This window comes from Mirounga angustirostris, unplaced genomic scaffold (genome assembly GCF_029215605.1).
Source record: "Mirounga angustirostris isolate CCGP_5_RB_7025 unplaced genomic scaffold, mMirAng1.0.hap1 SCAF_15, whole genome shotgun sequence".
In the NCBI taxonomy this organism is placed as follows: Eukaryota; Metazoa; Chordata; class Mammalia; order Carnivora; family Phocidae; genus Mirounga; species Mirounga angustirostris.
Window position 1 is genome coordinate 220,918 of NW_026991723.1, and position 16,648 is coordinate 237,565.

At 38.1% G+C, this 16,648-nt stretch overlaps 1 protein-coding gene across 1 annotated transcript; it reads left to right on the forward strand.

The window, feature by feature from the left end:
* The first annotated feature begins 189 nt into the window (after nt 1–189).
* Nucleotides 190–2,963, forward strand: LOC129046069 (zinc finger protein 345-like). Its single transcript, XM_064579852.1, has 4 exons — nt 190–256; nt 1,765–1,946; nt 2,105–2,572; nt 2,607–2,963. Exons 1-4 carry the CDS (start codon nt 190–192, stop codon nt 2,961–2,963), a joined length of 1,074 nt encoding a protein of 357 aa, XP_064435922.1.
* Nucleotides 2,964–16,648: the final 13,685 nt, after the last annotated feature.

Sequence of the window (16,648 nt, forward strand, 5' to 3'; positions counted from 1 at the left end):
GTTGAATCTATCATTTCTAAATTCCACTGGTAACTTTTACCTTAAGTAACTGATTGCAGCACAGATGCAGTCTCATGCCATGGTAACTAGCCACCAAAGAATCTAAGATTAACTCCCCACCCCCACAGATGCTCTTGTCCTTCCTTTTTCCAAACAGTGACTTTGCCATGTTTCAGTGAACCAGAGTCAATGCTAGAAAATCCCACTTCTGACATCAAGTGCAGTCATATGGTCCCTAAGACCATCTTCAGATTCAGTGAGTCACTAAAATAACTCAGATTTTAGAAAAGCTGTTTTACTCACATTCACCATTTATCATAATGGAAGATTAAATCAGGGGTGTGGTACATAGGGGAGGATCCAGGAGAGGTCAAGCATGAGCTTCCAGATGTCCTCTTTCAGTGAAGTCATGTGGACAGTACTTACATTTCCAAACAATGATGAGTAACAACACACACAGAGTATCACCAGTCAGGCTCACCTGAGATTTTGTGTCCAAGGTTCTTACTGGGTGTTGGTCATATAGGTATTGCTGGTTGTCATATGGCTGCCCTCAGTCTCCAGCCCCTTCAGAGGACAAGTTGATACTGCATGGCCCAAGGCCTGCATCATAAACCCACACTGTTAGTATAGATTATCTTGCAAGGCCCAAGGAAGGCCTGTAGGTAAACAAAGATAATCTTATCAGAGAGACTATGCCAAGGCTTTAGAAGTTACCTACCAGAATCTGGTCAATGACCAAACCTTTCTTTGGAAGAGGATAACCCTTTACTGCACAAGGACTTAGAGTGATTTAGTGATTTGTCTCCCAATTTTAAGCTAGTAATTCAGTGTATACTGAATATATATACTTTTTAAAGATTTATTTATTTGACAGAGAGAGACACAGTGAGAGAGGGAACATAAGCAGGGGGAGTGGGAGAGGGAGAAGCAGGCTTCCCACCGAGCAGTGAGCCTGATGCGGGGCTTGATCCCAGGAGCCTGGGATCATGACCTGAGCCAAAGGCAGATGCTTAACGACTGAGCCACCCAGGCGCCCTCAGGAGAATATATATTTACTAAGCTTCACAAATACTTCCGAGGCCTACATTCTCATTTGAGAATCATTAATAATAATATCTTTCCTTAACCATTTTCCTCATCTTTCTATGTGGATTTTCTTCACTCTCTGCTTTCTTTTTTCATTTTCTGAAATTCATAGCTATGTTTTAGTAGTGTCTTAGCCATTTGCTATTAGAACTTTATTTGAAAACAGTTTTGCAGGGGTGCCTGGGTGTGGCTCAGTTGGTTAAGCATCTGCCTTCGGTTCAGGTCACGGTCCTGAGGTCCTGGGATCGAGCCCCGCATCGGATTCCCTGCTCAGCAGAGAGCCTGCTTCTCCCTCTCCTCCATGCTTGTGCTCTTCCTCTCTCTCTCTCTCCAAATGAATAAATAAAATCTTTTTTTAAAAAAAGAAAAGAAGGGCGCCTGGGTGGCTCAGTTGGTTAAGCGACTGCCTTCAGCTCAGGTCATGATCCTGGAGTCCCTGGATCGAGTCCCGCATCGGGCTCCCTGCTCGGCAGGGAGTCTGCTTCTCCCTCTGACCCTCCCCCCTCTCATGTGCTCTCTCTCATTCTCTCTCTCTCAAATAAATAAATAAAATCTTTTAAAAAAAAAGAAAAAAAAAGAAAACATTTTTGGTTTATCTCTACCTTTGCTACTATAGAAGTTTTATTTCTCCCAGAATAGAAAAAAGGTAAATGTTTGATATTCATTTTATTTCAGATCAAGCATCAAAGTCTCCGACTAAGAAACTATCCTTAAGGAAAGAAATTAGTAATATAAAAACATTTCAGTTGAAATTAATGGGAAGAATTAGAATGCCAAGCTCAAGTATCAGAGATGTTTGGGAATGTAAAGATAAGTTTAAGAGACAAGAGTCACAACAGGAGGTGCACTGCAGCCAAGTAATAGTCACACATGAAGATGTGCCTACTTTCAATCAGCAAGTGTCTCTTACACTACACACACACACACACAGAGAGATGAAAATGAAGAGAAATCATATGAATGTAAAGAATGTGGGAAGACTTTTAGTCATGGCTCACAACTTACTCAACACCAGAGAACTCATACTGGTGAGAAACCCTCTGAATGTAGAGATTGTGGGAAGGCCTTTAGTTGTAGTTCAGCATTTACTAAACACCAGAAAATACACACTGGTGAGAAGTCTCATAAATGTAAGGAATGTGGGAAATCTTTTAGTTTTGGCTCTGACCTTTTAGGATATCAAAGAATTCATACTGGTGAGAAACCTTATGAATGTAGACAATGTGGGAAGGCTTTTAGTTGGATCTCATACTTTTCTCAACATCAAAGAATTCATACTGGTGAGAAACCTTATGAATGTAAGGAATGTGGGAAGGCTTTTAGAACTAGTTCATACCTTTCCCGACATCAGAAAATTCATATTGGTAAGAAACCATATGAATGTAAGGACTGTGGAAAGCCATTTTGTTGGTGCTCCTTTCTTACCAAACATCAGAGAATTCATACTGGTGAGAAACTCTATGAATGTAAGGAATGTGGGAAGGCTTTTAAATAACTCAAAACTTGTTCTGCATCAGAGAATTCATACTGGTGAAAAACCCTATGAATATAAAGAGTGTGGAAAGGCCTTTACTAGGAGCCCAAGCCTTATTCAACAAAAGAGAATTCATACTGGTGAGAAACCCTATGAATGTAAGGATTGTGGAAAGACCTTTAGTTGTAGCTCACATCTTTCTCAACATCAGAGATTTCACACTGGTAAGAAGTCCTCTGAATGTAAAGAATGTGGGAAGGCCTTTAATTATCGCTCAAACGTCACTGAACATAAGAAAATGCATACAGGTAAGAAACCCTATAGATGCAAGAATTGTGGCAAGGCCTTCACTGGGAGTTCAAGCTTTATTCAACATCAGAGAATTCATAATGCTAATTAACCCAATAAATGGAAGAACTATGTAGAAAATGTTTTCTTGGATCAGAGTTTACACAACTAAAGAAAACTCAAACAGTGGAAACATCCTAAGAACAAAATAAATGTTGTAAAACACAAATAGCTCCAACTTATTTGGCATTAGGAAAATCCAAATTTTAAACTTGTATTATAAATATTAAAAAGTTCATATTTGAGGGTAACCCTGCAAATTTATCTCTTTAAAGTAGTATCTATAATTTTAATTTATAGTCAACATTTGAAACCATTTTAAATTTTCTGAAAATATGAGTTCCTAAGTTAATCATGTCCTCTCAAATTCTTAGCACCACGTAATTACTGTTTATCTTACATGTTTATATTGCCTCCTGTTGATATGTACATGACCTCTTCTTCATAAGGCTATTACATTCAGGAGCAAGAGATATAACTGGTTTTTCTAAGACAGAGAAGGCAGACATTTAGAAAAAAATGAGAAGACAGGGGAATTTATCCCAAATGAAAGAACAAAATAAGGCCATGGCCAGAGATCTAAGTGAAACAGATATAAGTAACATGGAAGGAGTAGTTAAAGCAATGATCATAAGGATACTCACTGGACTTGAGAAAAGAATGGAAGACATCAGTGAGATCCATACCACAGAGATTAAAGAGTTAAAAAAGAATCAATCAGAGATGAAGAGAGCAATATGGGGTGCCTGGGTGGCTCAGTCGGTTAAGCGTCTGCCTTCAGCTCAGGTCATGATCCTAGGTCCTGGGATCAAGTCCCACATTGGGCTCCTTGCTCAGTGGGGAGCCAGCTTCTCCCTCTGCTCACTGCCTCTGCTGCTTGTGTGCTCTTGCTCTCTCTCTGACAAATAAATAAAATATATATTTTTTAAAAGTGAAAAGACAACCCAAAAACTGGGATAAAATTTTTGCAAATTATATGCCCAATAGGGACTTGTATCTAGACTACATAAAGAACTCTTATAACTCAGGCACATGGGTGGCTCAGTCATTAGCGTCTGCCTTTGGCTCAGGTCATGATCCCGGGGTCCTGGGATCGAGCCCCACATAGGGCTCCCTGCTTGGTGGGAAGCCTCCTTCTCCCTCTCCCACTCCCCCCTGCTTCCCTCTCTCACTGTGTCTCTCTCTGTCAAATAAATAAATAAAATCTCCAAAAAGAAAAAAAAAGTGCAATAACTGAGATTAGAAACATGATTAATGCAAAGAACAGCAGGCTGTAAGAAGCAGGGGAAAGAATTAAAGACCCAGAATACAAAGTACTGGAAAGCAATGAAGCTGAACAAAAGAAAGAATTATGCAACATGAGAATATACTTAGGGAACTCAGTGACTCCATCAAATGTAGTAACATTCATATCACAGGAGTCCCAGAAGAAGAAGAATAGAGAAAAGGGGGCAGAAAATTATTTGAGTAAAAAATAGCTGTAAACTTCCCTAATCTGGGGAAGGAAAGAGACATCCAGATCCAGGAGGCACAAAGAACTCCCATCAAAATCAACAAAAGCAGGCCAACACCAAGATATATTATAATTAAATTTGCAAAATATACTGATAAAGAAAAATCTTAAAAGTAGCAAGACAAAAGAAGTCCTTAACTTACAAGAGAAAACCCATAAGGCTAGCTGGAGATTTGTCAACAGAAACTTGCAGGCCAGAGGGAGTGGCACAATATATACAAAGTGCTGAATGGGAAAAATCTGCACCCAAGAATGCTCTATACAGCAAGGCTGTCATTCAGAATAGGAGGAGAGATGAAGAGTTTCCCAGACGGACAAAAACTGAAGGAGTTCGTGACCACTAACCCAGCACTGCAAGAGATATTAAAGGGGACTCTGAGTGGAACGGAGAGACCTAAAAGTGACAGTATAAATGTAAGAAATACAAAAGCAGTAAAAATCAATATTTCTGCAAAAAATCAGTCAAGGAACTCACAGAGGATATAAAATATAATAATATATACCTAAAATGCGGGGGACAGAGGAGTAAAGAATGGGATCAAACTTGACCGTCAACTTAATATAGACTCCTATATGCAGAAGAGATTATATACAAACCTGATGGTAACCATATATCAAAACTCTAATGAACATGCAAAGAATAAAGAGAAAGAAATCCAAATATATCATTAAAGAAAAGCAGCAAAACATGAAACAGAGAAAGACTAGAAAGGAACAGAGAAAATCTCCAGAAACGATTGACTTAACAGATGATACAATGGCACTGAATTCATACCTATCAATAACCACTCTAAATGTAAATGGACTAAATGCTCCAATCAAAGGACAGAGGGTGTCAGAATGGATAAAAAACCAAGACCCATCCATATGCTGCCTAGAAGAGACTCATTTTATTTTTTAAAAGATTTTGTTTATTTATTTGACAGAGAAAGACTCAGCGAGAGAGGGAACATAAGCAGGGGGAGTGGGGGAGGGAGAAGCAGACTTCCCGCCAAGCAGGGAGCCCGATGTGGGACTCGATCCCAGGATCCTGGGATCATGACCTGAGCCGAAGGCAGATGCTTAATGACTGAGCCACCCAGGCGCCCCAGAAGAGACTCATTTTAGACCTAAAGACACCTGCATATTGAAAGTGAGGGGATGGGAGAAATAATGTATCATGCAAATGGACATCAAAAGAAAACCAGAGTAGCAATACTTATATCAGACAAACTAGATTTTAAATCCAAGACTGTAACAAAAAACAAAGAAGGGCACTACATAATAATAAAGGGGACAATCCAATAAAAAGATATAACAATTGTAAATGGGAACATCAAAAAACAGAACAATAACAAACATAAAGAAACTAATTGATAATAATACAATAATAGTAGAGGACTTTAACACTTCACATACATCATCAGTCAACTAAACAGAAAATAAACAAAGAAACAATGACTTTGAATGAAACACTGGGCCAGTTGGATTTAACAGATATATTCAGAAAATTCCATCAAAAAAAAGAAGAATACACATTCTTTTCAAGTGCACATGGGACAGTCTCCAGAATAAATCACATATTAATGCACAAAACAAGTCTCAACAATTCCACAAAGTTTGAAGACATGCCATACATATTTATTGACTACAATACTATGAAACTAGAAATCAACCACAAGAAAAAATCTGGAAAGAGCACAAATACATGAAGGTTAAATAACATGCTACTAAATAATGAATGGGTCAACCAGGAAACCAAAAAAGAAATTAAAAAAAAAAAATACATGGAAACAAATGAAAATGAAGTGGTCCAAAATCTTTGGGATGCAGCAAAAGCAGTCCTAAGAGGGAAGTATATAGCAATACAGGCCTACCTTAAGAAGCAAGAAAAATCTCAAATAAACAAACTACCCTTGCAGCTAAAGAAGCTAGAAAAAGAATAACAAGCAAAGCCTAAGGCCAGCAGAAGGAAGGAAATAATAAAGATTAGAGCAGAGTAAATGATAGAGAAACAAACAAACAACCAAACAAAACCCGCCCCCAAAACCCCAGAACAGATTAATGAAACCAGGAGCTAGTTCTTTGAAAAAATTAATAAAATTGACAAATCTCTAGCCAGACTTACCAAAAAGAAAAGAAAAAGGACCCAAATAAAATCACAAATGAGAGAGGAGAAATAACAATGAACACCACAGAAATACAAACAACTATAAGAGAATATTATGAAAAATTGCATGCCAACAAACTGGACAACCTAGAGAAAATGGGATAAATTCCAAGAAACATACAAACTACCAAAACTGAAACAGGAAGAAACAGAAAACTTGGACAGACTGATAGCCAGCGAAGAAATTGATTCAGTAATTTAAAAAACTCACAACAAACAAAAGTCCAGGACCAGATGGCTTCAAGGTGAATTCTACTAAACATTTAATGAAAAGTTAATTCCTATTCTCAAACTATTAAAAAAAAATAGAAAAGGAAGAAAAACTTCCAAATTTGTTCTATGAGGCCACCATTGCCCTGATACCAAAACCAGATAAAGAAAATCTAATTTGTCTGATATGAGGATTGCTACCGCAGCTTTCTTTTGAGGTCCATTAGTGTGGTAAATGGTTCTCCACCCCATCACTTTCATTCTGGAGGTGTTTTCAGGTCTAAAATGAGTCTCCTGTAGACAGCATATGGATGGCTCTTGCTTTTTTATCCAATCTGATATCCTGTGTCTTTTGGTTGGAGCACTCAGCCCATTTATGTTCAGAGTAACTATTGAAAGATATGAATTTAGTGCCATTGTATTGCCTATAAAGTCCCTCTTTCTGTACATTGTCTCTGTTATCTTCTGGTCTATGTTACTCTTGGGATCTCTCTTTGCTTACAGTATCCCCCTTAATATTTCTTGCAGGGCTGGCTTGGTGGTCACATATTCTATCATTTTCTGTCTATCCTGGAAGTTCTTTATCTCTCCTGTTTTGAATGACAACCTTGCTGGATAAAGTATTCTTGGCTGCGTGTTCTTCTCATTTAGTACCCTGAATATATCTTGCCAGCGCTTTCTGGCCTGCCAGGTCTCTGTGGACAGGTCTGATGTTATTCTTTTTTTTTTTTTTAAGATTTTATTTATTTATTTATTTATTTATTTATTTATTTATTTATTTATTGGCCAGAGAGAGCACAAGCAGGGAGAGCAGCAGGCAGAGGGAGAAGCAGACTCCCCCTGAGCAGGGAGCCCGATGAGGGACTCAATCCCAGGACCCCAGGATCATGACCTGAGCTGAAGGCAGACGCTTAACCAACTGAGCCACCCAGGCATCCCGAGGTCTGATGTTATTCTGATGTTCCTCCCTCCATACATAAGAAACCTCCTCTCCCTAGCTGCTCTCAGGATAGCTTCTTTGGCTCTAAGATTTGCAAGCTTCACTATTATACATCGGGTGTTGATCTATTTTTTATCGATTTTGGGAGGGGTCCTCTCTGCCTTTTAGACATGGATGTTTTCTTCCCCAGATTAAGGAAGTTCTCAGCCATGATTTGCTCAACTATACCTTCTAGCCCTCTCTCTCCACCCCCTCTGGGATCCCGATAATATGGACATTGGTTCATTTGAAGGCATAATTAAATTCCTGAAGCCTTTCTTCATGGGGTATTAGTTGTCTTTCTCTCTTTTCCTCAACTTGCTTCCTTTCCATCATCAGCCTGTCCTCTAGCTCACTTATTCTCTCTTCTGCCTCATTGACCGTAGCTGTTAGAGCATCCAATTTAGACTACATCTCATTCATAGCATTTTTAAATTTTTAAAAATTTCTATTATGTTTAGTCACCATACAGTACTTCATTAGTTTTTGATGTAGAGTTCCATGATTCATCATTTATAGCATTTTTAAGTTTGGCCTGATTAGATCTAATTTCTGCCCTTAGAGATTCTGTATTGTCATTTATGCTTTTTTCAAGCCTAGCTATTAACTTTATAATTGCTATCCTGAATTCCATCTCTGACATCTTACTTATGCTCATATTGATTAGCTCTGTGGCAGAGAACATTGCCTCTGGTTCTTTTCTTTGTTGTGAGTTCCTCCTTCTAGTCATTCTGCCCAGGAAAGGATGGGTAAGCAAATGAACCGAATCCAAAATATCAACCATGACCCAAGCAAAATACACCCTAGAAAAAAAATCTGAAGCGGTCCGAAGCCACCATAGAAAAGCACACGAAGCCAAAATGCAACAAAACTATACTTTAAAAAAAGGTGGAGGGGGCAGAGATTATACTCTCATAGGGTGGACAAAGCAGGGTTATCCGCTTGTTCCTGGTTGACTTTTGGTGTGTTAGATGACACTACATCCCAAAATTGCAAAGAAAGCAAACATATTTATATAAAAATAAAATTGAATAGAGAGAAAAAAGGACTAGAATGAAGTATATATCTTTAAAATGAAGCTGTGAAAAAAAATTAAAAAGTGACTTAAAAACATAAGCTGGTACAATATGAATCTAGTTGAAATGGGGAAAAAAAGTAAAGAAGGAAAAAAAATGAAAAATTTTAGACTGAAGGATAAACAAGTCATGAGGAAACACCTGGAGCTCAATATACTGTTTTCCCCAATGCTGGAGTTTTACAGTATCCTGGGATCCATAAGCTTGTCATTCACCTGTCCTTCCAGTCTGTCTTCTGGGGGAGGGGCCTGCTGTGCTGCTTCTCAGGTATCTTTGCCTGGGCAGATTTGCCCCATCCCTTGTCAGGGGGATGGGCTTATGTAAGCTGGTCCTCTGTGTGGCTTTTGTTCTCTGGCAGCTTTCCCCGCCTCTTCAGAGGGTCAGAGCAAAAATGGCCGTGACTCGATCTCCAGCCCAAAGCCACAAGATTGTGGTCCCCCCTCTTCAACAAACCATCTGATCAAACCTTATCCCTTTCTGTATGCACCAAGCTCTGCAGACTCCCACAGGTCACGCCCACTGCCATTCTCCCGGGGGGATTCCCAGGGACCCGACAGCGTCTCTGCTTTGTGTCTTTGGGACTGTGAACATTTGTGGGCTTGTGCGTGCACCCTGCTCCACTGCTCCCAGGTCATGGCTGGGTACTACCCTACTGTCCTTTCCAGGGCCCCTGCCACCCTGAGAGCTGTTGCCCAGTCGTGGGCACAGCCATTTCGTCCCCTCCAGGGGATGGTAACCAGCCCACTCGTTCCAGTCCTTTTCCAGGTGTTCAGGCAAAGAGTGGTCTCCCTACCGGCTGGCTCGTGGTTTATGGCAACCAGACGTGAGTCCCTCCTGGGCTCGCTGACCGTAACCAGTTTCCCCGCTCTGCTGCTTGAGCACTCTTATCGGTTCAGGCACCCCCATTCTTTCTGTGTCTCCTGGGATCCTGAGACCACTGTGATCCACCTAGAATTCTGCCTTTTTCATCCACTGAGCCCTTTTCAGAAAGGGATGTCTCTCACTGCAGCAGATTTCTAAGGGTTCTAATTTTGCGGTCTGGTGTTATATCAATTTCCGGTAGTCAGCTTATTGAGGCTCCCTCCCCCCTCCGTTTATCTTCTGATATTTTCCCATGGATTCACAACTCCACACCTCCTATCTTACAAAAAGCAGTTGTTTTCTGTTTGTAGATTTCCAGACATATTTTCTTACATCTCACGCTGAATTCGTGGGTGTCCAGAATGGTTTGACAGATATCCAGCTAAATTTGAGGGACCAGATGAAAATGACATCCCCTACTCTTCCACCATCTTGCCTCCCTCTTCTAGTAATGGCATATTTTAAAATTTCAATGAAGCAATGAGAACTATAAAATATATTGGGAATTATAAAAAATATATTGGGGTAATGTGCCTGGGTGGCTCAGTTGGTTAAGTGACTGCCTTCGGCTCAGGTCATGATCCTGGAGTCCTGGGATTGAGTCCTGTATTGGACTCCCTGTTTAGCGGGGAGTCTGCTTCTCCCTCTGACCCTCCCCCCTCTCGTGCTCTCTCGCTCTCAAATAAATAAATAAAATCTTTAAAAAAATACATTGGGAAATGTTCTCCCTAGGATTTGGAATAATTTGAATTAATAAGGATTATCTGGTCTCTAAACATGTACTAAAATGAGATATGAATACATCTTTTCATTTTGTCTTTTAAAAATCAACTTTATTGATAAATTTACATACAACAAACTGCATCCGTTTAGTGTTCAATGCACTTGACAGTGTACATCTATGAAACCACCAACACAATAAAAATATAGAACATTTTCATCATTCCCAAAACATTCCTTGTACCCCTTTGATGGCCATCCCTCCCTCTGGCCCCAGCCCCAGGGAACCATCAGTCTGATTTGTGTCACTTCACTATTAGTTTGCATTTCCAGAATTTCATATAAATGCAATTATTCAGTATATGATACTCGTTTATGTCTGGCTTCTTTTACTCAAAATGACTTTGAAATTCATCTGTGTTGTTGCACATGTCAGTAGTCATTGCTCTTTATTGCTGAAGAGAATTGCAGTAGTATTTATGGATAGCCCACATTTTGGATATTTATTCACTTGATGATGGACATGTGGATTGTTTTCAGTTTGAGACTATTATGAATAAAACTATCAACAATCATGTACAAATCTGTATAGACATAAGTTTTTGTTACTCTTGGGTTGAATATGGGAATGGAATGGCTGGGTTGTATGGCACCTGTGTATTTTAACTGTTTAAGAATTTGCGAACTATTTTCCAAAGCGTTTGTGTCATCTCAAATCTCCACTTGCCACGAATGAATTCCAGTTGATCCATATTTTCCAACACTTCTTGCTGCCAATCATTTTAATTTTAGTCATTTTAATGAGTGTGGAGGTATCATTGTGACTTTAATTAGTATTTCTTTGATGGCTAATGTTGAAAATTCTTTCTTGTCCTTCTTGGCCATGTCACATCTTTCATGAACAATTTCTGTTTGAGTTTGTTGCCATTTTTTATTGGATTATTTGCCTTCTTATAATTTGGTTGTGAATTTGCTTATATTTTCAGAATACAAATCTTTTGTCATATATCTATTCCAAATATTCTCTCCCATTCTGTATCTTGCCTTTTCATGTTCTTAGCAGTACCTTTTTAATTTTGAAAAGCCAAATTTATCATTTTTTTCTCTTATACTTCATTATTTATGTCCTATTTAAGCAATCTCTTCCTATAGTTCTGGTACATTTTAAATGGTTGCTCTGTAATGATATTTACAACTTATTTTATGGTTATCAACTTTTTTCTTTCCTTTTCAATTTTGGTCAATTATGTCTTGCCAGGTAATCATTCATTTACTCTAGGCAGTATTCTCTTTTGATCTTATTAATTGATCCAATATCACTTGTGGTTCTTACTCATTACAAATCTTATGTAAATTTTCTATCTCTCTACTTAAGTTTATGTGGGGTTATCTACTGGGGTTTTAAAATATTTTTCTATTTTAAAAGAGAAAAGATGGATTACTTTACAGAGAAAGACAAATACCATATGATTTCACTCATATGTGGAATTTAAGAAACAAAACAAATGAACATAGGGGAAGGGAAAAAAAAGAAGCAAACGATAAGAGACTGAACTATAGAGAACAAACTGAGGGTTGATGGAGGGAGGTGGGCAGAGGATGGGCTAAATGGGTGATGGGTATTAAGGAGGGAGCTTGTTCTGTTGAGCACTGGGTGAAATATATAAGTGAATTACTAAATTCTATTCCTGAAACCAGTATTACATTATGTTAACTAACTAGAGTTTAAATTAAAAAAGATGGATTACTTTATACATCTTGATGCCTGAATAAATTTAGGCATGCTTTCAGATACAAGAGAAACCTAGAATAGAATGGTTTATGCAAAACCTGTCTATTTATATCACCTAGCAAGTCTGGAGGTAACTTGCTACTAGTGTTGACTAAATACTGTCATGACCAGTGTTTCTGATTCTTTCCCCTACAGTTGAGAGAAGGTTGCCACTGTGCCAGGCATCATGTGCAAGGTAGAAGAAAGGTAAATTGATGGCACAGTTAAATCTATCCCTTTTCTTAGGAAAGCAAAGGTTTTCCCAGAATACATCTACCAGTGTTTTGCTTTTCCTGGCCTAAGTCAATTACCTGGCCACTAGCATCTTCAAAAGATGCTAACGAAGTAGTGAAGGAGAAGCACTGGAATTGGTCTGCAAACCCAACAGTGTCTACAATTGTAAAAGTGGCTATCCATGCCCAAGAAAAAAATCACTTTATCAAAAGATATACAACATACACCAAAAAAGACACTTAAAAAAATCTTAAAATATGTGAAGGTTAACTAAGACTAGAAATTCAAAAACTGAATGAAGAGACAGACATATTTAAACATGTAAAAAAAAATAAAATCATGTGAACGGGAAAAGATACACAAAGTCAAGAGTCAAGCAATAGTTTTCTTAAAGGAGTTATTACCTTTAACATACAAAAAACTGTTACAAATTGACAACAATCCAAAATGAAAGGTAAATAAATGGTTTATAAAGACAACTTACAGAATAGCAAATTAAATGGCCAAAAAACATTTAAAGAGGTATATTAATATTTAAAGTAAGTTATCACTTTGAAATCAGAAAACTTTTTAGTACAGGGGAAGTGTGGCCTTATTTACTAATGTTGGAAATATGAAACGTTAGTCTTATTCTACAGATATCTGGCAATTTCTATTAAAATAAGAAAAGACAATTCAATCAATCCATCAGTCTCACTGCTAGACGTAGGTTACAGAAAGGAAGAAAAAAAGCTTCAGTAGGTAAGGACATGGTTATGACTGTCTATTAGCCCATTATGTTATCCTACCTCTTGAGGGTGGTTATGGATCCTTTTTCCTAATTACAAAAATGTGACTAAACAGTGGCAGAGTAGGCTGAACAAATTATGACCTGTCTAGACATGGACTCTTTTCAGCTAGTTAAAAGTTATTATTGAGTGCAAAAGATGCAAAACTGTGTATGTAATATAATCCCATCTTAAGACAATGAAAACACACTCGTGTGTGCACAGATATTAATGTGTCTGTATGACAGAGTAAAAAAACTATGAAGCTGACTACCATTGCTTATCTAGATCTAGAGACAGACTGTTCGTGTGGCTGGAGTTGATATGAGAATGGAAAAAGTGCAAAATTCAGGAGATAAAATTTAAGTCACACTTACACAGTTACATGTATGTTTCAATGTATTTTTTTAATTAAAAGAAAGGCTGTTGTCTTGTGGGGACACTTCTGTCAATGAGTTGGCATTGTTCTCCACTGAGTGGTAACTCCTTTCCTACCTCTATCTGGTCCTCAGAGGGGAGGCAAAAAGCCTTTCCAACCTGTGCCTTTCATCTGGTGATTGTCCTTCTCTACTACTACAGCAGTGCCATGTTCACGTGTGTATGGCCCATGTCTTCTAATTCACTGGGGCAAGACCGGCTGGTCTCCATCCTGTACAGTGTCACTCCCATGCTAAACCTCATCATCTGCACTTTGAGGAATAAGGACATCATAAAGGCCTTGAAAGTGATAGAAGAAAAGGAAGAAATTTCATTTCCACTGAATTGTAATATTCATTTTCTATGATTAATAACAGAAAATTAGCTGTCTTACTGATACAATCCAGTTGCTTCTTGCCAACATTGCTAATCTCTAAGAATTAAAAGGTAATTTCAACGGTAAAATAAATTGAGCAAAATGTTAACAGATGAATTTGGTTGAAGGGTCACTATATATTTTTTGTACCCTTCCTATTCTTGAACACTTCTATCTGTTCTATATGTTTGAAACCATTCCTAAATAAAAAGTTTAAGAAGTTAAGAAAAAAAAGTCACTTATTGGGCTGGCCTAATGGTTCCCACTGGTTTGAGACATGCACATGAAATTTAACCAATAAACAAAATGAAATCTGTTTCTTGTAAAATCTGATTCTATGGGGAGCACTTCTTCTAGTTTCCTTCCAGTATGAATTTTATAGCATTTTAAGAAAATGATGTATTCTCATAACACTTACTCTCCTCCACTGTTTATGATGTCTGGTAAGATGTAACTTGTGGACAAAGACTTTTTGACATAAAACAACTCTGTAGTATGAGTAATTTATAATTAGTTCAAACTAAGAGAAGTCTTTCTCATTTTCAGGAAATACCGCACTCATGCACAAATACTGAAAACTGATTTCTGAATGAAGCTATTTCCACACAAAGTGCATTTATTTTGTCTACTTGCAGCAGAAATTTTATAACTTCCATGTGGGTTCTCCAGTCATTGCTTTTATAGGGTTCTCTCTCCAAAATGGGCTTCTGGGGAAAAATGAGCTTCTAACCTGTTATTTCTCTCATATGTGAATTTGCTGATGTTCAGAAAGTTAACTTTTCATGGGGTGCCTAGGTAGCTCAGTCGTTAAGCGTCTGCCTTTGGCTTAGGTCATGATCCCCACATCGGGCTCCCTGCCCTGCAGGAAGCCTGCTTCTCCCTCTCCCACTCCCTCTGCTTCTGTTCCCTCTCTCGGTCAGATGAATAAATAAAATCACTTAAAAAAACCCCGAAAGTTAACTTTTCAGTTTCAGGATGATTTTCTAGTTATTGTATTCATAAGGTTTCTCTCCAGCATGAATTCTCTGCTATGTGATGATATAATGATTTGTAAATGAAGCCCTACTCACTTTTAATAAGACAGAAAACTACTCTCTCCTATGAATTATCTGATGTACGATTAAATGTTGGTTTGAGTGAAAGTTTTCTTACATTTTCTGAATTCATAGAATGAGATTTAAAAATGTTTTTAAATTAATTTAAAGTAGATTTTTAATTTAAAAACTTAGATTGTAAAATTGCTTTTAGAAAGTTTTGCTGTGGGGTGCCTGGGTGGCTCAGTTGTTAAGCATCTGCCTTCAGCTCAGGTCAGGATCCTAGGGTCCTGGGATCGAGCCCCGCATTGGGCTCCCTGCTAGGCAGGAAGCCTGCTTCTCCCTCTCCCACTCCCCCTGCTTGTGTTCCTGCTTTCACTATCTCTCTGTCAAATAAATAAAAAAATCTTAAAAAAAAAAAAGGAGTTTTGCTGTAAATACAAAGGAACTGTATTACAGGAGTGGCATAAAAAGATACGTCTAATTCACACTACTCCCCCTGGTAAGGCCCTTACTGCACATGCCTTCAATCAATATCGACCTTAGAGTTCCAACTAAGTAAGATTCAACTCTCCCATTTCACCCATAACTGTCCATCATCCATTCCCCAATCAATCCCCAGTGCCCCTTCAAATATGTGGAGGCCCACAAAAGGAAGTCTTCCTTTGTCCTAGATGTTACTACCCTGTTGACAAAAGGTAATGCATCTTCTTTTTTTTAGCTTAGTAATGCAGAATTGTACTTTTTAAAATGTGCCTGGGGAAGTGCCTAGGTGGCTCAGTTGGTTAAGCATCTGCCTTCAGCTCAGGTCATGATCCCAGGGACCTGGGATGGAGCCTGCTCAGTGGGGAGTCTGCTTCTCCCTCTCCCTCTGCCCCTCCCCCTGCTCGTGCACTCTCTGTCTCTCTCTCTCAAAATAAATAAATAAAATATTTTAAAAAATAAAAAGTAAATAAAATGTGCCTGGGAATAAAAAGGTTGAGAATCACTATCTCAGTAATCCTTCTAAATTAATCTTTGAAATCCTTATTTTCAAACCCCTGTGCTCTTAGACCAGTCTTCATTAACTTCACTTCCTATTTATTATCCAAAGGACAAAAAACACACTATTAAAAAAGAAACATGAGAGTCTCTTAGTCAATCCTCTTTTGCTAAAGTTTGGCAGCTACCATAATAAAATTTGACACCACCAAAGGTAATTTTCTCTTATGTATCAAAGTTTACAAGATCTTTAACAAAACAGTAAGTGCCTTAACTTTTAGCAACAAAAAAGTGAGAATAGTGTCACAAATCAGAGCATTTTCATTTTTTAGTTTGAAAAGTTTTGGTAATTAAAAAAATATGTATTTCTGAACTCCACAGTCCTTAGAGAGGAACAGCTCTCAGTGCATTGAATCTGCTAATGACAGAGTAGGTTGTACAGACCAGTACTTTCTTTGAGAACTAAAAAGTCGAAGAAAATATTAAATATATTTAATTCTGTGATGGCACTGGAAAGCTACCAAGAAGTGAGAAACTACATGAGTAAGATTAGAGATAAGACATAACCTCTGGAATTTGGGGCTATTTATTAAAAAGAGGTGTTTGCTAATTTTTAAAGCAAATGCTGGCCAAGAAAGGTTAAGACAGT

What these genes read in the sequence shown, in the direction of transcription:
- LOC129046069 (XM_064579852.1), top strand. Translation starts at nt 190, where the DNA reads ATGCTAGAAAATCCCACTTCTGACATCAAGTGCAGTCATATGGTCCCT. An exon ending in TAAGACCATCTTCAGATTCA is followed by an intron (nt 257 to 1,764) that starts GTGAGTCACTAA and finishes ATTTTATTTCAG; the next exon opens with ATCAAGCATCAAAGTCTCCG. An exon ending in AGGAGGTGCACTGCAGCCAA is followed by an intron (nt 1,947 to 2,104) that starts GTAATAGTCACA and finishes ACTCAACACCAG; the next exon opens with AGAACTCATACTGGTGAGAA.